Below are 18,907 nucleotides of genomic sequence, written 5' to 3'. Positions count from 1 at the left end.
CTAAACCTGATATTCATTTGTCGAAATTATAGTATGGTTTTTTGTAAGAATACTATACACTGAAAAATGCATGATAAAATCAACAGGCTCTTTTTACGATTTTATGAAATAGGTAATTTTCCCAATTGGATATAGCATACGTACATGGATAGGATGGGTTTACCTATAATCTACCCATCTGTAACATCCGCATACCTCACTGTGCATTTAGGGTGAGTTTTACATTCGCGCAGCCGCGTGCATGTGACCACCCCCCCCCCCGCATTCTTCATCCCCCTATCCTACACAAAATACCACGACGGAGCTGAGTATATTCGCGAACGCCAATTAAATACATTTCCATACGGCCGGAGGTTGTGGGGGGTAAGGGGTGGAGGTTCGGCGTGTTTATCCATTTCTATCCGCGGGAGTCGAAAATATGACCGCGGGGACTAATGAAGTGCTTGTTTATACCCCGATATTAATAATGTGAGGCAACCTTTCTGGGGGCTGCGCCACTTGTATTCATTACCCCTGGCGGTCCATACTACCCTCCTCCCGCTGGCCCTCTTCGCCCTTTTTTTCCACCCCCAAAACGTGTAGTCTGCATCCGTGTGTGGCTGTCGCGTGCGAGATGTAATTCCATTGTGCCCCGCGTATTTATCTATATTTGTATGTATCTGTTATCGCATTTTTGCCGTCGCGAATCGTCTGCTATGCCAATTCAAACAAGGTGATATGAATTTTGCAATATTTGTCCAGTCGTAGGCAGTGCTTTCTATCCAGTGGGATTCTAAAGGCTTCCAGAAATCCTATGTTCAAAATTTTTTTTTCAGAAACCTGTTGCTAAGTAAGCAATGTATTCTTGAACTTTTGGTATGGAATGTTTTTGAAAAAAATGTAAATTGAATTTATGTAGTATCTGGATTTTGAATGTTCATTTGATTATACCTTATCCTGTCACTATTTTTATGTATCCTTTATAGCCACAAATAAATTTAAGATAAACTGAAACCGAAATTGCAAGTAACGTATCTAAACTATTAACCGAGTAAATATATATATTTTTTATAATAAAGATATATATATATATATATATATATATATATATATATATATATATATATATATATATATATATATATATTAATTTAATAAAAAAGATTTATGAACTACATCGTAATTGAATTTGAATACATAAACTGTTTTAAGCTATTTATTTATTTACTCGCAACCGTTTTCTATTATAATTTTATTCAAATTTTATTCCAACAATTAACTCACCGTGTAGGAAATATAATTGTTATCTTTATATTCTCTTTAAAACGTGAAGAAAGGGGTTGCTTCGAAAACGCCTCTAGCTACCCACCCTTAAACGAAACAAAACCAAAAAGTGAACATCGACCTCCATTCTAAATACTAAGGGGTAAATTTGGCCCGAGGCTATTTCAACTTTGACTCCAAATTCTCGAAAACTTTCTATTCTCATATCTCGGTAGTTTGATATACATACATATTTAAATATGCATGTATAGTCAATGAGATTTTTTTTCTTCAATTTAATTAATTATAATATCAAAGTTCTATCAGGGTTGAAACGATCTCGCGGGGAGTCGAGCTGAAGTTGACCCTCGAGGGCTAAGGATGTACGCTCCTCGTGTTCTTGGAGATCTCGTCATTTACATACTTAGTTACTACGCTGGGTATCTCGTAAAAGTTAATTAACCCATTATATTGTACAATTATCATTACGCAGACGTTAATTTTAAATTGCGCCCGGTAAATTGGCGCGTAAAAGAATTAGCTAGTTAAGTACACCCTCGAGATAGTCAACAATTAACTATAGGAATCTTGCACTTTCGCAATTAAACACTAACGTGATGGTTGTGTAATTATCCTCCGAATATTTTGATTTTGTCTTATATGATTCTTTTGCGAAAAGAGTTTAGGTAGTAAACATAATCCTCGATTTGCACGATTTAACATGGTCAAATCTTTTCACTCGTCTGAACCACGAGTGAAAAGATTATTTACCCATTTGAAGTCTGAATTGGACTTTAAATGTATATAAATAAAATTGACACGCTTTTTAAAATCTTTTGCTGTCTGTTTATTTTTTCAAATTGGAGACTGCTAATGTTTTATGCCTACCTTAATATGAAAATTATATATGTACATAGATATGACGACAAAAAAAAATCTGAACTTTATTGTAATTCCCGTCTGTTATGATATGCTTCGGGGCAATGTATAGATTTTTATCATGGAAATTTAGTTATACTGCCTTTATAAAGTAGTTTTTACCATTAAATAAATACTTCATTATAACTTCATTCATCCAACTCCTTGGCTATGATATTGTTTTTTACTTCGCTAATCGTTTAGGCAATATTCCTATATTCTTCCGATCGGTTTGAAACTGCTATTTTGCGCAGTTTGGTCACCGATAGAAATTTCAATCGCTTCCGATAATTCGATGATGAAAAATAATCGTAATAAACACGTTTAAGAATGCAAAAATTTTGGAGACGATGACATTAAGTGGCCAGTAGTCTTATATGTTTGACTTTCCGCCACCCAGTCGTTTTGTCAGATTTTAATTGTTCAAACGTCTATAGCTTTATCTTTTTCACACTATACCTTAAAAAATTTGCATCTAAGGCTATCAATATCTCTTATTATATATTTTTACTTCACTAATTATTGATTTTGTGTTTTTAGTTAAAGGCTAACTATTTTCATTTTGTTTATGAGATATAATTTTTGACATGTATTACCTTTTGTGCCAATTTTTGGATGAAAGACGAGTCGCGTAACTTACTCTCTATCTCAAAAATTCATTATGTTAATTTTATATTTATTCTGCCGATAGGTCCAGCATGTCAATTTAGTTGCGCGGCACATGTTCTGAAACTAAATTTTGCAAGATTGTACAATTTGACTTCTTGACCTATCGCGTTGAAGTTATACCGCGTAAAACGAATCCCGCCTATATCGGGGGATGCGTGTACTCCTGTTTTTTTTCGTCTCGAATAATGGAAAAAAGTGGGTTTTTTCCATTCCCAAAATGGGTCGCGGATAATTAAACTCATCCCGATGGCCCCGACGCACTTACCGAAGGGATGTTCCGTGCATTAACAGCGGACACCTTTTGTTCCCGTGTTGGCGTCGACCCACCCAACATTCATCAAATTCATTAATAAAACCTTATTAATATTTATATTTCGCGCTCTCGTGACCCTTAACCCTTTCCGCGCTGGAGAATTGCAATGTGTACCCGCGCCGCGCCCGTTAACCTTCGCGATCCCAATCTTGTTTTCGTGAGCCGAAAAGGTCAACGAAAATCCCTTTATTATGTGAGTATATTGAATTATTATATTTCATGTTTTCCAAATTAGAAGTAAATTTCCGTATTCTCGGCGAAGGCGAACTGCCTTTGATTTATCTTATCTTGTTGATCGTTATTCACAAAATGAATCACGATGTATGTATACAACCATAATACTATTTTAACACCATTGTTATATTGCAAGGATAGTTCTGATGCTATCGATCGTTCTTGTCTTTTGGATTAAAAGTAAATACATATTTTTCGAAAGTACATTCATACATAAGATCATAGAGATCGTTTATATTTTTAGTATCTTCATCAATAGTCTAATTTGTAAAGCGCATAAATACAGTTTGAGTCAACAATATTATTTTTATATTATTTTTTATAAAAAATCAATCACTATTTAAATTTAAAAAATATAATAGGGATTGATTTGGTGCACTTTAGATCAATGTAAATCTTTTAGGAGATAATACATAGAAGAAGTCATTTAGAGGCTATTTAGCCACACTCTACTCTTTAGTACCAAGTTTTACGATTTTCGAGATAATCCGGGCTTTTTTAAAAAATCCTGAAAGCTCGTAATACGCTGGTAATACAATAATTAACGGTGCTATATATTTTTTTCTTGTTTTCTGTTATTCTAATGAGTATTTATCTCATGATGAATGTAAACACGTATGTATGTATGTATCTAGAAATATGGGAAACTTTGATTAAGTCACGTTAAATCGACGAAAATTGTTTCTCCATGGTGACTTTTTGTTGTTTCGAAAATTGCTTCTCCATGGTTTTCAAGTTTTACAAAAAAAAAACAGCACCTAAGATGACAAATAGTTTTAAACACTTCTTGGGTTTTTGCCCTTTCGATTGGTATATTATCTATCTAACTAAGAATTACCCCAATTTTTAGAACTCTGGTACAAATATCGTTTACTCAAATGCACCTGCAGAACAAATGCCGAAAGAAAAATCAATCCGACATTATCTGGTTCATTTTATGTGAAGAGCGGTATTTTATAATTTTTATGACCTTTTCACTAACCAGATTTTTTATCCGGAATTAACCCTCCAACTTTACATACATTTAAATTCTAATGTTTACATATGTATGTATGTTACCTATACATAAGTTGTTATGATTTCACAAATCAATTTTTTTTTTTAATTTTTCACAAATACTATATTTTCTTATACATAACATTCTCCAAGTAAACTACGAATCTTTTCAGCTATTCGTAATATACTTGGATGTATTTCGCGAATGAATCAAACCGTACAATCAATTCGTACAGTGTGTTGTGCAACTTTGTAAGGACCTAAAATTATTTCTTTATTTTTTTTTAATTATTTATTATTTAACTTTATAATATTATTACAATATATTTCAATGAAAGGTCTTTAATAATATTACTGTAAGTTTTACTGTTCATAACATGACGTTGACAATTACTTTTACCGTCTATAAAATATAAATTTCAATTAATTTGAAATATATACGTATTCCATAGATAAATTAATAATATCAACAATTTACGTATTTTATATTGAAATTTCATCAATGTAAATATTTCAAAATACGAAACACGAACTCAAAACTAACAAAAAATAAACTTAAAATTCTACCTACGCACGAACAATGTTGTATTTATTGACCGAAATTCAATGCGAAACTGAAACGAAATTTAATTGGCCACCGTGGGTCGAGTGGGGGGAAAATGCGATAGCATGTACATTCTGTGCAAGTCTCATGCTAGATCGGTTCGACTATAATCCACCCATAAACAATTCAGTCATTTTCCCAACGGTTTGTTGTAGTTATGATGTTCGTACATCAATGATTTCGCTGTGTGGAGCAAACATAGATTTCAGTTCAGCTTATTGTACAACGGCTTCGCATTTCATACATACATACATATACGGGGTCGCTTTACTTTATAGATTTGCATTTGGTCGTCACTTTTGAAATTTCAAAAGTCCGGATCGAAACGTCTCGGGATTCGGGAGGTGACCTTACAAATTTGACTAGTACCGTTTTATCGGATACCGATCTCCCCCGGTAAAAGCAATTATCCGCGTCCATATATCATGCGCGTCCGGCTCGTATTTCATTCATAGGAGGCTCGCCCAGCACGGGCCCATTGTGCCCGAAATCATTTAAAATAAATATATATATCTTGATTATTAAATCAAACACATCACATTACGGGCGCTTATCTTGTCAATATCGAATTCCCCGGCGCGGGTCAACATTCGTGACAGGTTGCTCGGTGCCCCGCCAGGGCTCCTCTGAGACGCTCCTAATATTTATTTTTTATTTTATTTATTCTTATTTTTTTTGGCGGATTAATGGTTAGGCGCCGGTGTGCAGGGACGCACTCGAGGGCCTTTCGGACAAGGCAGCGGCACCAGGGCGGCGCGTCTCAACGGGCGGTAAAGTCACAGGGAAATTTCGCGACGGGCGACGCTTGTACGGTCATTACTCGTTTCGCGTTTTTTTCCCTCGTCTTTATTTTTTTCACGAACATATTATAAACACGATCATATCGGACAGCGTCGTAATTTTTACGCCCAATAAATAAATGATACACATCCTCATAAAACAACATTTGTCCTGCGGTATCGTTTATCAAATTTTATTTTGATTCGTGTAATTAAATCTGTCTTTCGCTTTGTAAAGTATGTTTTTAATTAATTTAAAGATGATATCGCTGTTGTGTAAAACATTACTGGCTGAAAAAATACTACTAATGAAGGTTTATTTTTGTCACGATTCACACAAGTAAGTGGGGTGTATTTCACCATAAATGTACCCAATAACATGTTAATTATTGGTCATTATTATATGTAAATTTAATGTGTACGTATTTTTTTCCTATACATTTAATTATTATTAATAACCAATATAATTTTTAATATACACCTTTGATAGGCAAAACACTTATATTTTTGAATAATAATCGATATTAATATATCTTTAATACATCGCGTCTAAAGAGTGATTAGTTCAGTCACCTAGATTTTCAGGTTCTATGTACATAAAAATGTATATAAAGAGGACTGAATATATAAATAATATTTCTCCTCAATTTAATCTTGGTACCTGTCTTAAAATTTCCTTTAGCTTTGATTTTGGACTAGATTTTTGTCTGTTGTAAACTTCATTGGGTGGTTTAGAAAAGGAATTGATACGTGATTTTAATTTAAAGTTGAACCATACTCTTGCAAACTGTGTTGTATAATATGAAAACAAGAAAAATTCTTTTAAAAACTCGATTTAGCTTAATCATGGATTTATCATCTACATTTACATATTAAAATTTAAAAAAAAATTTTTCCCATGATGCCTTGAGCAACACCTATGGAGTGAAACTTGTAAATATATAAATTTATAGATTATAAATTTGAAATCATGTTCAAATAGTGATGACATATTAGGTAGAATGGTATTGCCAATTTGATGAGGAACCTATTCAACAATGAAATCAGACGAATTGAAAACGATGGACTTGGAGTCAAAAACTCACAAATATTCAAGTCTTGACCATGCTTTTCATGCATGCTTTTCCTCCCGTATTCTGCGCGCGCACATTAATACGGGAGGAAAAGCCTGTTTCTCTTGTTCCTGTTGTATCCTGCTCGCGCAAATTAAGTGAGTATGTACCGTTTACCATGCACCATTTTTTTTTGATCTTTCGACTTAGGATCTTTCGATTTTCGATCTTTGCCTTCCGATATTTGCGTTTTCTGTCATTTAACATTCTGTCTCGTCACGGAGACCGACTTATAGTTATTTTATTTTATTTTATTTTTATTTTATTAATTGAAAAATCAACAGACAGGATGTACAGAGATAGGTATAAAAAAAACAAAAAGTAAATAAATAATATATGTAACATCCGAGTCCAATAATAGATTTTTACAAAAATGAAAAAGATAAATATAAGGAAAACAAATTAAAAAGTAAAGAATAAAGGCATGACAAAATATGTAGTACATTGCATAATTAAACTATAGTATTAAAATATTTGGAAAAGGTTATAAGATAGAATATAAGAAGAAATTGAAATTTACAAATATAAAAAACAAATGAAAAAGGTAAATACAAAATAAACAAATGAAAAGGAAAAGAATGAAAGCTATAATATGATTAAATAGCACATTACATAACTAAACTAAAGTATAAAAATAATGGAAATATTGAAAAAATAGAATAGGAGAAAAAATGAAAATGGATATTGTATATTACTTACAATATAAATTGTGTAAATGATAACGAAGTCAAATAATAATGAACTACATATTAGCACATGGAAAAGCACAATTATTTTAGGATTCCGACATAGAATTAATATCTCTCTAATTAATAATTATTTTTTTTGTTTGTTAAAACAATAAGGGACCTTTTAAAATTTTTGCCAGGAAAATGGTAGTAAAAGCAGTCATATAAAATATCACTTTAAATTCAATAAAAAAAAAGAAAGTCGTAAAAAGTCATATAAGTTATCCGCTACTATTTCACTTTTGTTTGTCGATTTCACAACCTTGAACGGCCGCATATATTTATGAATTTGCTGTCGAACATTCACAGATCGTTATTTTCATCGGAAAAATCCGGCGAAATCAAACTTTTAATTAAATAAAACGCCATTAAAGCAAAATAATAACGAAGATAAAATTAAAAAAAAAAAACATCAAGACGCGTTCACCGTTAACGAACATTGTTTGCAATTAATTAGCGGTTTGCGCTTATTGCGTTTGATGTATTTTTGAAGAACACGCATTACTCATCGCATTAACGTTCGACAAGTCCTGGCGTCCGTCTTTTGAAACGATTTACCAATTTTAATTTAACCTTTTAATTACCCCTGTAGAGCGATAGCGGCAAACCAACGACCGGAACGTGTGCCGATTCTTTTTATTATGTTTATTATTCACGTGCGAGTGGCAGCCCTGAACGAACTAACGTCTCACAAAACACCGAATCATCGACTAGTATTTACGTTTGTCCGTTCTCATCATCTGATGTCGGACGTACAGTTAAACAGCCAATTTCGAATTGTCGTAAGTGCGGACCTCATGTGGTTCGCCAGCACCCCGTCGCAATTATTGCGGGTTAACTTTACAAATTGCCCGCGCCGAAAGGGTTAACGAGTGTGCTGCTTATTGAATTTACGGATGCCTCTGCTGCACCTCTCTTATCAATGGCGTAATTTATTCTCCTCCATAGTGCACCTTTTTCGAATCACACACGTGCATTGAATTTATGTCCGAAAAGACATTTAATTGCCGCGCTCGTTAACCCATTGCCAGCCGGGCGCCTCGTCCACACTTTTATGGTTGCGTCACACGGCGAGAGACAGTGCCTTAATAACATTATTAACAGTCGAATTTATCATATAAATAATAATGCCTCAATGATTTTAAAAGGCATTACTTATCTGTTTGTTTTGGTTTTTTATTTCGCCTTTTTTTGTTATTTTGTCGACTCCAACTCTCTAACATTGGTCTGTGGAACCCCCCGCGGTGGACTTGACGTCTCTGACATTCTTCTATATCTCATGCACACCAGTTAGTATTCCTTTGGCTCTCTCGTTTACCTGTGCTCACCTCGGAATTATGACGATATCCACACACACTCGACTTCACTATGCATATACTCATTGCAATTTTTTTTTGCATAATAAATTCGATCAAACTTTTTTGACGTTTCATCTGTCAGACTTTAGATTCCAAAATGTGTCACACATTATGTCGAATAGTATTTGAGGTTTGTGGCCACATATACACTTTAACGGTACATCAGAATACATTCTTTGACTATTTTGGATTATAAATTTCATTTTATCAATGCATTCACTATAAAAAATAGCCCTTCCAAGAAAACAATATTGTAACTTTTTATTTAATCAATGCTGTTTATTTAGCAAGTAATTATTTATGTAGTTACTAGTTAAGCATTTCGATCACAAGTAATTATGCCTAACATAAATAACATAATAAAATAATAAATACATAAATAATTACCTATGATCGAACTGCCTAACTCGTAACGACATACATAAATAATTACTTGCTAGCAATCGATCTCATATTTTAAACCTGATAGCAAACGATCGACCATACTCTAGAGCGGACCGAGTTTTTCATTATTCACTCCAAATGTATGTAGGATTAAATGAACAATGTGAATTTAGTTTCATTAATCAATTGCTTAGTATTAAGGTATTTGATCAGATTATTCTCAATTGAAAACGACTTAAAAACTATATATTTTGATTTTACAATGCTATGTAGCCTGACGACGTAGATATTTGTCCGGTGACAAATCGGCAGACTTGTCTAGCAATTTTTTTGGCCTAGTTATTTTTCACCTAAGATCAATTTGCATGCCAATAGATATGATTATTTTGTTTATACAACACGTATTATGTCACACAGTACGTGTCATAGGAACAGTCAGGTCGGATGATTTTTTTTACATATATAGATTACATAACTTTATATTTATCTTTTTAATTTTTGTAAAAATCTGTTATTGGACTCGGATGTTACATATATTATCTATTTACTATTTGTTTTTTTATACATATCTATGTACATCCTGTCTGTTGATTTTTTAATTAATAAAATAAAATAACGTGATCTGAAAATTGAATTATGTAGTTCGACAGAAGTTTTTCAGGAACGAAATCGAAAGATTTGGTCTCTTGACTGTCTTTGAATTTATCGGCAGACCTGTCTGCCAACAAATCTTTTTAAGAACAGGACGAGTCATAGCTTCAGGTCAATGGGTTTCATATTTTTTGGCATACAATGACATAACCCCCTCACCAACAGCATACCTGTATGTACACCTACACACGTAAGCTGGAAATAGTTGAAAGTGAATGTCAGACTTCAATGAAATAGGGGTCCATCTCAAAAAGTAATTCATTGTAGCTCATCCCATTGCTACTACTAAATCCACTTAGACTGACACTACGTTTACCTAAAAAAAATAACAACGTCAATGTCAATTATGGTATTACTAGTAAAGTTGACGAAATAGCGGTTATATATATATATATATATATATATATATATATATATATATATATATATATATATATATATATATATATATATATATATATATATATATATATATATATATATATAATCATATAATTAAAAAAACCTACGCGAATTTCCAAAAAAATTTAGGTTTCAAATTTTAAAACTACATTTAGTTTTGCTGCACCTATTGAAGTGTTTAACAGCAAAGCATGTTCCGAATTTATTTTATTAGTGTTCCTTTCTTATCGTCGCATAAGCGAATGGTCAAAATAAAAATAATATAAATTGTGGGTTTTTGATCATCACATGTGTGTACCGGATGTGATGGATCACGTTGGGTAGGTTCGGAAACGACTCTCGGATCGTTCGTATACATACTTGTATCCTATATGTATATGTACATACTTATACTATATGTAAGTGTATATAATGTGTATGAACGTGCGCGCGCGCATCTCATCGCTATCTCCGCGCTTTCCGGTCGTGAAGGGTTAATGTTTATTGTTTAATTTATCTGTAGGACTGACCAAAACAAAAAAAAATTGTTAACTAAAAAGTAAAAAAAATAAAAAAAACTGAATAAAAAGGGCCCACAATGGCGGGGTCGATCGCGCCGCTAGCGCCACGTCCAAATTGATTTTTATTGTCTCCTCAATAAAACCGGCCGGTGAACGGATCTGTCCCATAAAATCCGACCGGTTTTTTTCAGCCTTGTCGATTTCCTTCGATAACGACCGGTGCTGCGGTGCGCGCACAAGACACCGAGAAACTGTTTTTTTCCTCTCTTCCAAGCTATTTTTTTTTCTTTGGCCGAGGGAAAACGACGGGAAAATGAAGTCGGATTGAATGCCGAACCCCATAAACTCACCGAGTACAATTCCTCAATATTTTTTTGCAAGCCCATAGAATTTCTGCATTTTCTGCAATGTGTAATGCGACCACTGAAATTTTTATGTTACTACATAACAAACAAAAAATATAATACAAAATTGTAAGAGAAAATTGCACTTGTGTAAAAGTGTGCATAAGGATTTTCAAGAAATCGTATATGCATCTTAGTCGCATACAAATTTTATTTATTGAAATACCTTTTTTTATTTTAATTACTTATATCATGTTATTGCATTTATATTATTCAATCATCATATTAAAAAAGAGGTAAATTTTAACATTTACAAAGCATTGATTACTTCATATCGATTTGATTCTACTTCGTATCGTCGTTCTTAAACGGTCTGCATTTAATTGCTCATTAATTTTAAATACTTTTGATATGTAAATATTAGCTAAGTTAGCAGTTGATTATAAGTTTAGTTAGAAAAATGATTTGTAAATAAATTAAACAATCAGTATGTTCGATTTGGTGGACAAACGGTGATTAATTGTACTAATTATATTTAGACAATTGGTTCGTAATTTATTCTACTATGAAATGATTTTTTAAAAGCGAAAACACGGGTGATTTCCTTTTTTTTTAGTATACCAACAAAAATCAATGTCATATTTTTGATCAAACTTAGTAAAGATTTATTAGTATCCGTCCCAGTAAATAAAAAACGTGATTTTTTTCGGTGAAATTGATCGAATATTTAGATGACTTTTTGAAACACGCGCAATTTCAGGAAACTTTGGTTTCTTTTAAAGTGATTTTAAAAAAAGAAAATCACATTGCGAATCAAGCAAATTTTTGCATATTATAGGTATAAATACCTTATAAATTCGTATGGAAGTTATATATTGAAGTGAATCAAAAACTACTAGCTCCACTTTTATATCGAGGCAAATTGCTTTATTAATAAGATCATTTTTAAAAATTGCCCCTTAATTAGTATATGTATTTCTTCGAGATTCATATTTGTATTCATATGTACATATTTGCGAAACACTTTTCATAGCAAAAAGTGTCCTGCTTTCTTCGTGTCCATTTTCATAACGTATTTATTTGTTTATAAGTTACAGTTGAAGTGTATCTTCTAGTTGTAATATATTTCGACTATTTGGAATATATTCATCTAACCTGGTACCAACTACAGTTATGGTTGAAATATATTTTCAGTTGTAATATATTGACTAGTTGAAATATATTCTGTCTAACTGGCGTAATTTGTTTAATATGGAGACATTACATCCCAACTGGTCAAAAAATATTACAACTTAAAATACATTTCAACTATGAGTTGTTGCAATCAGGTTAGATGGAGAGGTTAGGCTTTCGTGAAAACGTCACACGACTAGTAAATTGAGCTGAAAAGTCACATTTTTGTTTTGAATACATTCTTTTATCGAGGTTATCGTAATACGATAACTATATAACATAATTCATAATAACTAGCAAACATTAACGCATTATTTAATCTTAAAGCATTCGTAAAAACATCAGACCTGTCTAAACTTAACTGTTTTATTACAATTGGCGCACATTGTTGAAAGTTTATTTGAGTTTGTAGAGATATAATTTATTAGTTGAATTGTATTCGAATATGAATGACGTAAGACGCTAGTTGGAATATAGTACAACTTAAAATATGTATACTTCGAATGTAACATACATACACATATATATATATATATATATATATATATATATATATATATATATATATATATATATATATATATATATATATATATATATATATATATATATATATATATATATATATATAAAAGCATATTATATGCATTTTTAATGTTTAAATTTTTCTTTTTCTCACCTATATGCGGAAATTTTTTTAAATGGTTTATCTTCTAATACTTATTTTTTGTTATCAATTTTGTATTTAATAAAACTAAATTTTCCTAAGAAGATAAGTTAATATATAAAAAAACATTGGTCTGTACATTTAGTTCACACCAAATGATTAAAAACACTTTCATTGTCCTACTAAAAGTCGTTACGTTTGTATACCTACTGTTTTTTTATTCATATAAATTTTTTGCACTCTTGATCCATCACTTGAATGAGCTTGCGCTTTTCAATTTCCATTCTATACCCCTCAGCGTCCGGCTGGTTTTTTTATTATCATTATTATTTAAGATTTATTTGCTCAGTGTTCCATTTTTTATACGTGGAAATTAAATTAGTTTTTATTCGGGTCTCAGTGGCGACCCAAAGCCGTTTCGATAATTGGTTTAACAAGTGTAACGTGCATTATTTTATTTTTATATTAAATGTTATGTATGACTGTGTGTATTCTTGTTGCCTAATGTGTGTTTGTTTTGTCAACAGGGGGGCGACGACGACGACAAGACTTCCGTAACGTTGGTGAGTTTACACTTTATTTCGATTATAACCCATTTATTGCTTATAATAATCTGGCAGTCTCGGATTTTACGAGAGATTTTTATGCGGCCGTTAGGGTCTCACCGGGGGCGCCACGCTTGGCCTCCCCGCCACGAATGTGTTAATAAAGTCCTCAGCGTTTTTCTTCTTTGTAATCAATGAATGCGCACTAAAGAAACACTTCCCGCAATAAATGCCACAATAATCGAGGAGGTGGGGGGGGGATACGACTGTTTTCATCGATAATGAGGAAGACATGTTTATGCGTCATTTCATAATGCGGCCCATTCATATTTTCTTCAGTAATGCGTATGTATGTATAATCTAATATAGAAAATCTTTTTTTATAGGCGATTTTATTTATTCGGTAATTTGAAGTCAGTTTTATTAGTGCGCATATATTTTGTTGTTTTGTTTTATAATTTTAAATGTTTAAAATTACATTTGTTTGATTGATCTCTCTATTAACACTTTCCATTCCGATTGCGAAACTCTGTGCCGCTTTGTAGACAGCTAAAATCTAAACGGTGGCCCCGTTTGCTCTTATTTTATTTATTTATATTATTGTAAGTTGTATTTCCATTTCAAAACGTGGACGCAATCTGGAAATTGCAAAATTTATATCTTGCTTAGTTCTGTCAACGTGATAACTACATAGTTGTTGAATGTTTGCTCCAAATTGTTCTGTGACTTCATTCAATTTAATTTAATTAAGTAATTCGCAATTTTAATTGGAAGTATCAGTTTTGTAATGGTTTTCAAAACATCATCACAACCAATATTTAATTTTACTGTTAAATTATAAAATATACATATTAAAATTACAACTTAAGTTAAATTACAATTTAAGCTAATCTTTATTTATTACGCACTTCATATTAAATTGTATGGACTCGTCTAATTCAACGGATCTCAATCGGCGATTTACAATCCTTTTGGAAATATAGACATGTCGGGATTCTTATTTATTTATTTTTTAATAAAATAACAGAATAATAACATTATTTTTATTGAAGTTATAAAGTCAATATAAAATTTATAATATAAGCTACATAGGTACATGAGATATCGGATTTTAATACATTTAACATACATACATATGTATGCTTATGTATTTAAGTGATTATACCATATGAGACACTAGAAATCTAAATTTATTTTAATTCCAAGTATCATAATGAAAAGTAAAAGAAAAATTAAAATATAAAAACATCTCAATTTGAATTGTTTTTGAAAAAAATATATTTTCTGTGTGTTTTAAAAACAAAATTTATCTAATAGGGTTTTGTAACGTATAGCTTATACTATTCAATTATAGCCTATTTAATTTTGAAAATTAATTAAGCATAACGTAATTTATTTGATAATTTGGCAAATATATAATATAGGTACATTACGGTCATTTTTAGACACGTTTTGAATTCATTATAGATCTTTTTCCGTGTGTTTCAAAACACAAGTGGCAGTTTTTCACCATCGCCACTCTTAAATTATTTTATATTACAAATAAAAAGCAGTAAATTTTATCGCGTGAGCAATATATCATACAGCCGACGGTGATACGCGCGTTATACGTCTATTCTTCACTCCTATTTACTTACATCGTGCCTTTTACATTACATATGTATAGAATATATATATTTTTAATTATGCAAATAAGTGGGCCGGACTAAATTTACCAATTTACATGATTAAAGATCGTATCGGCGCGGAGGAAATATATATTTTCTTGTTTGAACTACAATTATAACCCTGTCAACCGGCTCGAAAAAATACTTTTTAATAATTCGATTCGTTATTATTACACTTGTGCATTTCGATGATATTTCAGATTGCGTTTTGCTTCTGGGAAATGGAATCGCCGTTCATTCTACTATGCATTACGCTTGTGTATTTTTTTTTCGTCTCGTTCTATTATGATACATAATTCAACTTAAGCGCTGATCCAATCAATGAAGCAAACATTCAATTAACTACACTTCAATACCCGCTCGGTTGGGTAATGCCGTTTGATTATATTATTTTCACATGTGTGTGTGTGTGTTTGGTTTTTTTTTCAGTTGGACTCGCAGGGCCACATTTGGATAACGACAGCTTCGCAATGTAAATATCCGATACTTTCGAAGATGGCTACTGAAAATCCGAAATTGTTATCGTTAAAGGTATGTCACTTTTTTCTTTCAACTATGTACATATGTACATACATATTCTGTGTAAAAAGGTTTATATTCATTTTCAAGATTCATCTTGAAAAAAATATAAATAGGTACCTATTATTGATGTTTTTATCGTTATTTCTATAGATACTGAATTTGAATTCAAGATTGTTAATGACAATAGAACTTACATATTCTTTTACGATTTAATAGTAAGAGTATGTACATTTTGGTAAACGGATTATTTCGCACATTGCGATCACGAAAATCGCGAATACTGAATATCTGGCACTCGAGTTGTCGTCAGTATGATAGTTTGCATGCGTAACACTCGGTGGATAGAATTTTCGGGCATCAGATGTTCTGTGATGAGATTTTAGTGACGTGTGCGGAATAATCACCGAACCGTACATATTTTATAACCGTAAGTTACCGATTCTTAGTAATGTTTTCTTAAAACTTACAGTTTTTAATTTTTAACCTTTCATTTCGCTATCTATTCGGTTGAAACCGCACATTAGAAATTACGAAAAAGCGAACACATAAAAAAAAATTGTGATTTGATAGTCGAAAGGGTATGAAATAGGCCTAAATAGTTTGTGCTTTCTATTGAAGATAATTTAAATGTTATAATATTTTGTTTAGTCTTTAATATTACATATATAAAATAATCTGCTTTTTTCATTATTATGTATGCCTGTCACGCTTAGCCATCCAATTTAGAATATTTTTCTTTAATTTTCAAACCAGGAATAGATTGTAAGTATTTTTAAAAACTTTTTATTAATTTGGTTTTATCCAATCAATAATCCATTGAGGTCTATAACTAAATAGTCAAAACTTTTGGCAAGTTTTGATTTTTTTTACTCCTTATCGGCGATAAATTATTTTAAACTTAAATGTTTTAAACTTTGGTTGCGATGTAAAAAAAATGATATTGACGAATGATCGAGATCAGTCGGATGATAATAATTTATTGGTTCGTTAATGAGGCTAACACTCGCAAATTAGCACATCTGTCCGGAGGATGTGCGCTTTGGTGAACACGAAGAAACGGTGAAACGAAAACGTATGTAAGCAAATTGTTATGATATTCCATTCGACTTTTCGCTATTTTGTACAAGAACATTTATGTTGATTGAAAGCTTATTGTAGAGCTGTCATTCAAAAGTGCATTAATTATGATGTTCGAAATATTATATGTGTACACAATGTGACTTTCGTTCGTCGATCAAGCTTGTACTTTTTTTATGAATGCGTATTTTTTGCTGTCGCTATACATTTATAATAATATTCTAAAATATATATTAAATATTTCTATTAGGCACTAAATAAGAATGACGTTCGTTTCACACAACTGATGTGTTGATATGCGTTTCAATGCCTTCAAAGTTAATTTTACGAAACACAATGCGATATATTATTCGAAATCTCTACCAAATTCGCTGTGTTAGTACATTGGTATAGTTAAGGTAATTTTTAATAACATTTTTGTTGTGACGATATATTTATTTATTTATTTTTGATTAATGAATAAGTCAGTGTCAATTCCGTGAATTTTTTACTATTTCTTTCTTTTTTTGTGTAGAACCGAAGTCGTTTTTGGTCATTAATATTCGAATACAATTCAACTATTAAATTATATCTACATATATATACAAGCGCAAATGCACCTTTAACAATGTGCTCCAGTACATTGTACAATATAACAGCTGAGTACACTATAACAGTTGAGTTATGACAGCTCTGATGTTTTTACGAATTCAATAATGCGTTGATATTTGCTAGTTATTACGAATAAAAGTAATAAGTACCGTACTACGATAACTCCAAGAATGTTTTCAAAACAAAAATGTGACTCAATTTACTAGTCGATTGACGTTTTCATGAAAACCTAACCTGGTACCAACTTAGAGTTGAACTGTATTTTTAAGTTGTAATATATTTTGATCAGTCGGAATGTAATTCGCCATATGAATCAACTTACGCGAGTTAAACGGAATATATTCCAAACTAGTCAATATATATTACAACTGAAAATACACTTCAACTATAACTGTAGTTGGTACCAGGTTAGATGGAATATATTTCAACTAGTCAAAATATATTACAACTGGAAGATACACAACTGTAACACATACACATTCAACGACGAGATACACCGAGGTCGAGGAAACGAGTCTCGAGATATTTCAAGTCAGTGGAACGGAGTACATTTCATACTTGTAAAGTTAACATGTGTTTTTTTTCCACTTTTTATGAATCTTGCGACTATTTTTTTGTAGGCACTGTATTTTTTTGTTGATATTGAATGATTTTTTCTCTAATAAAGAAGGTCTACCCGTCGTTAATACGTATTTACATATGTATGTATCTATTAATAGTAACTTCCGTATAAGAATTTCATAGAGTATAATTCACTCGACTATCGAACGTGATAAATAACTTTTATTTTCACCGCGAGGGATAGGGACGGGGTGAGGTAGTCAACACTTTATAGCGGCCTTTCATAATCATCGATTTCGGCCTCAAATTGTCCGAATTAACCCTTCGGCGGTCGGCTAAATGCCACCGCTTAAAGAAAGCCGATTCGGTGCTCTCGAGAGGCAGGCAGTGTGTACGAAAACTTATACGGCCATTAAGGGCCCATCTGTTCTATAATTATAGGATTCGGCGGTGTCGGGGGATTCGTGAAAAAACAGGTGTGGTCCGTTAGTCAGATACACGTGTACTTTAATTAGTGTTGTTCATCATTCTCCGGCGTGATAAATTGTACCTCGGTATCACTGTTGTTAGATTTCGTATTTATCATTAAACGTCGGTAGTAATAATCGGTCCTCTTTGTACGTAATAACTTTTTTTATTATTATTACATATTTACGTTTGTGCTCGGAAAGGGATTATACCTATATGTGCATATACATATGTGTGTTAAATTCGTATTTTAGAACGTCGCTCTAGCATAACGCTATTTGAACTAATTAGAATAAAAGGTGTTTCGTTGCCGGATCATTCGATAGCGACGGACCAAAACACATGTTTTTGAATGTGTACTTCTACACAGTAACGCATTAATCAATATAAATATTAATTATT

At 31.9% G+C, this 18,907-nt stretch overlaps 1 protein-coding gene across 1 annotated transcript in view; it reads left to right on the top strand.

Annotated features, from left to right (window-relative positions):
• The window catches only part of sowah (ankyrin repeat domain family member sosondowah), a 207,636-nt gene that overhangs the window by 19,148 nt on the left and 169,581 nt on the right, over nt 1–18,907 (top strand). The window contains exons 3-4 of the mRNA XM_077445534.1: nt 13,602–13,637; nt 15,716–15,821. Of these exons, the coding sequence (XP_077301660.1) occupies nt 13,602–13,637; nt 15,716–15,821 (142 nt within the window). The remainder of the gene's footprint in view (nt 1–13,601; nt 13,638–15,715; nt 15,822–18,907) is intronic.

The sequence above is a fragment of the Arctopsyche grandis genome, chromosome 2 (genome assembly GCF_051622035.1).
Source record: "Arctopsyche grandis isolate Sample6627 chromosome 2, ASM5162203v2, whole genome shotgun sequence".
NCBI lineage: Eukaryota > Metazoa > Arthropoda > Insecta > Trichoptera > Hydropsychidae > Arctopsyche > Arctopsyche grandis.
Note: the sequence above shows the minus strand (reverse complement) of the source record. Positions and strands in the feature narration are given on the sequence as shown.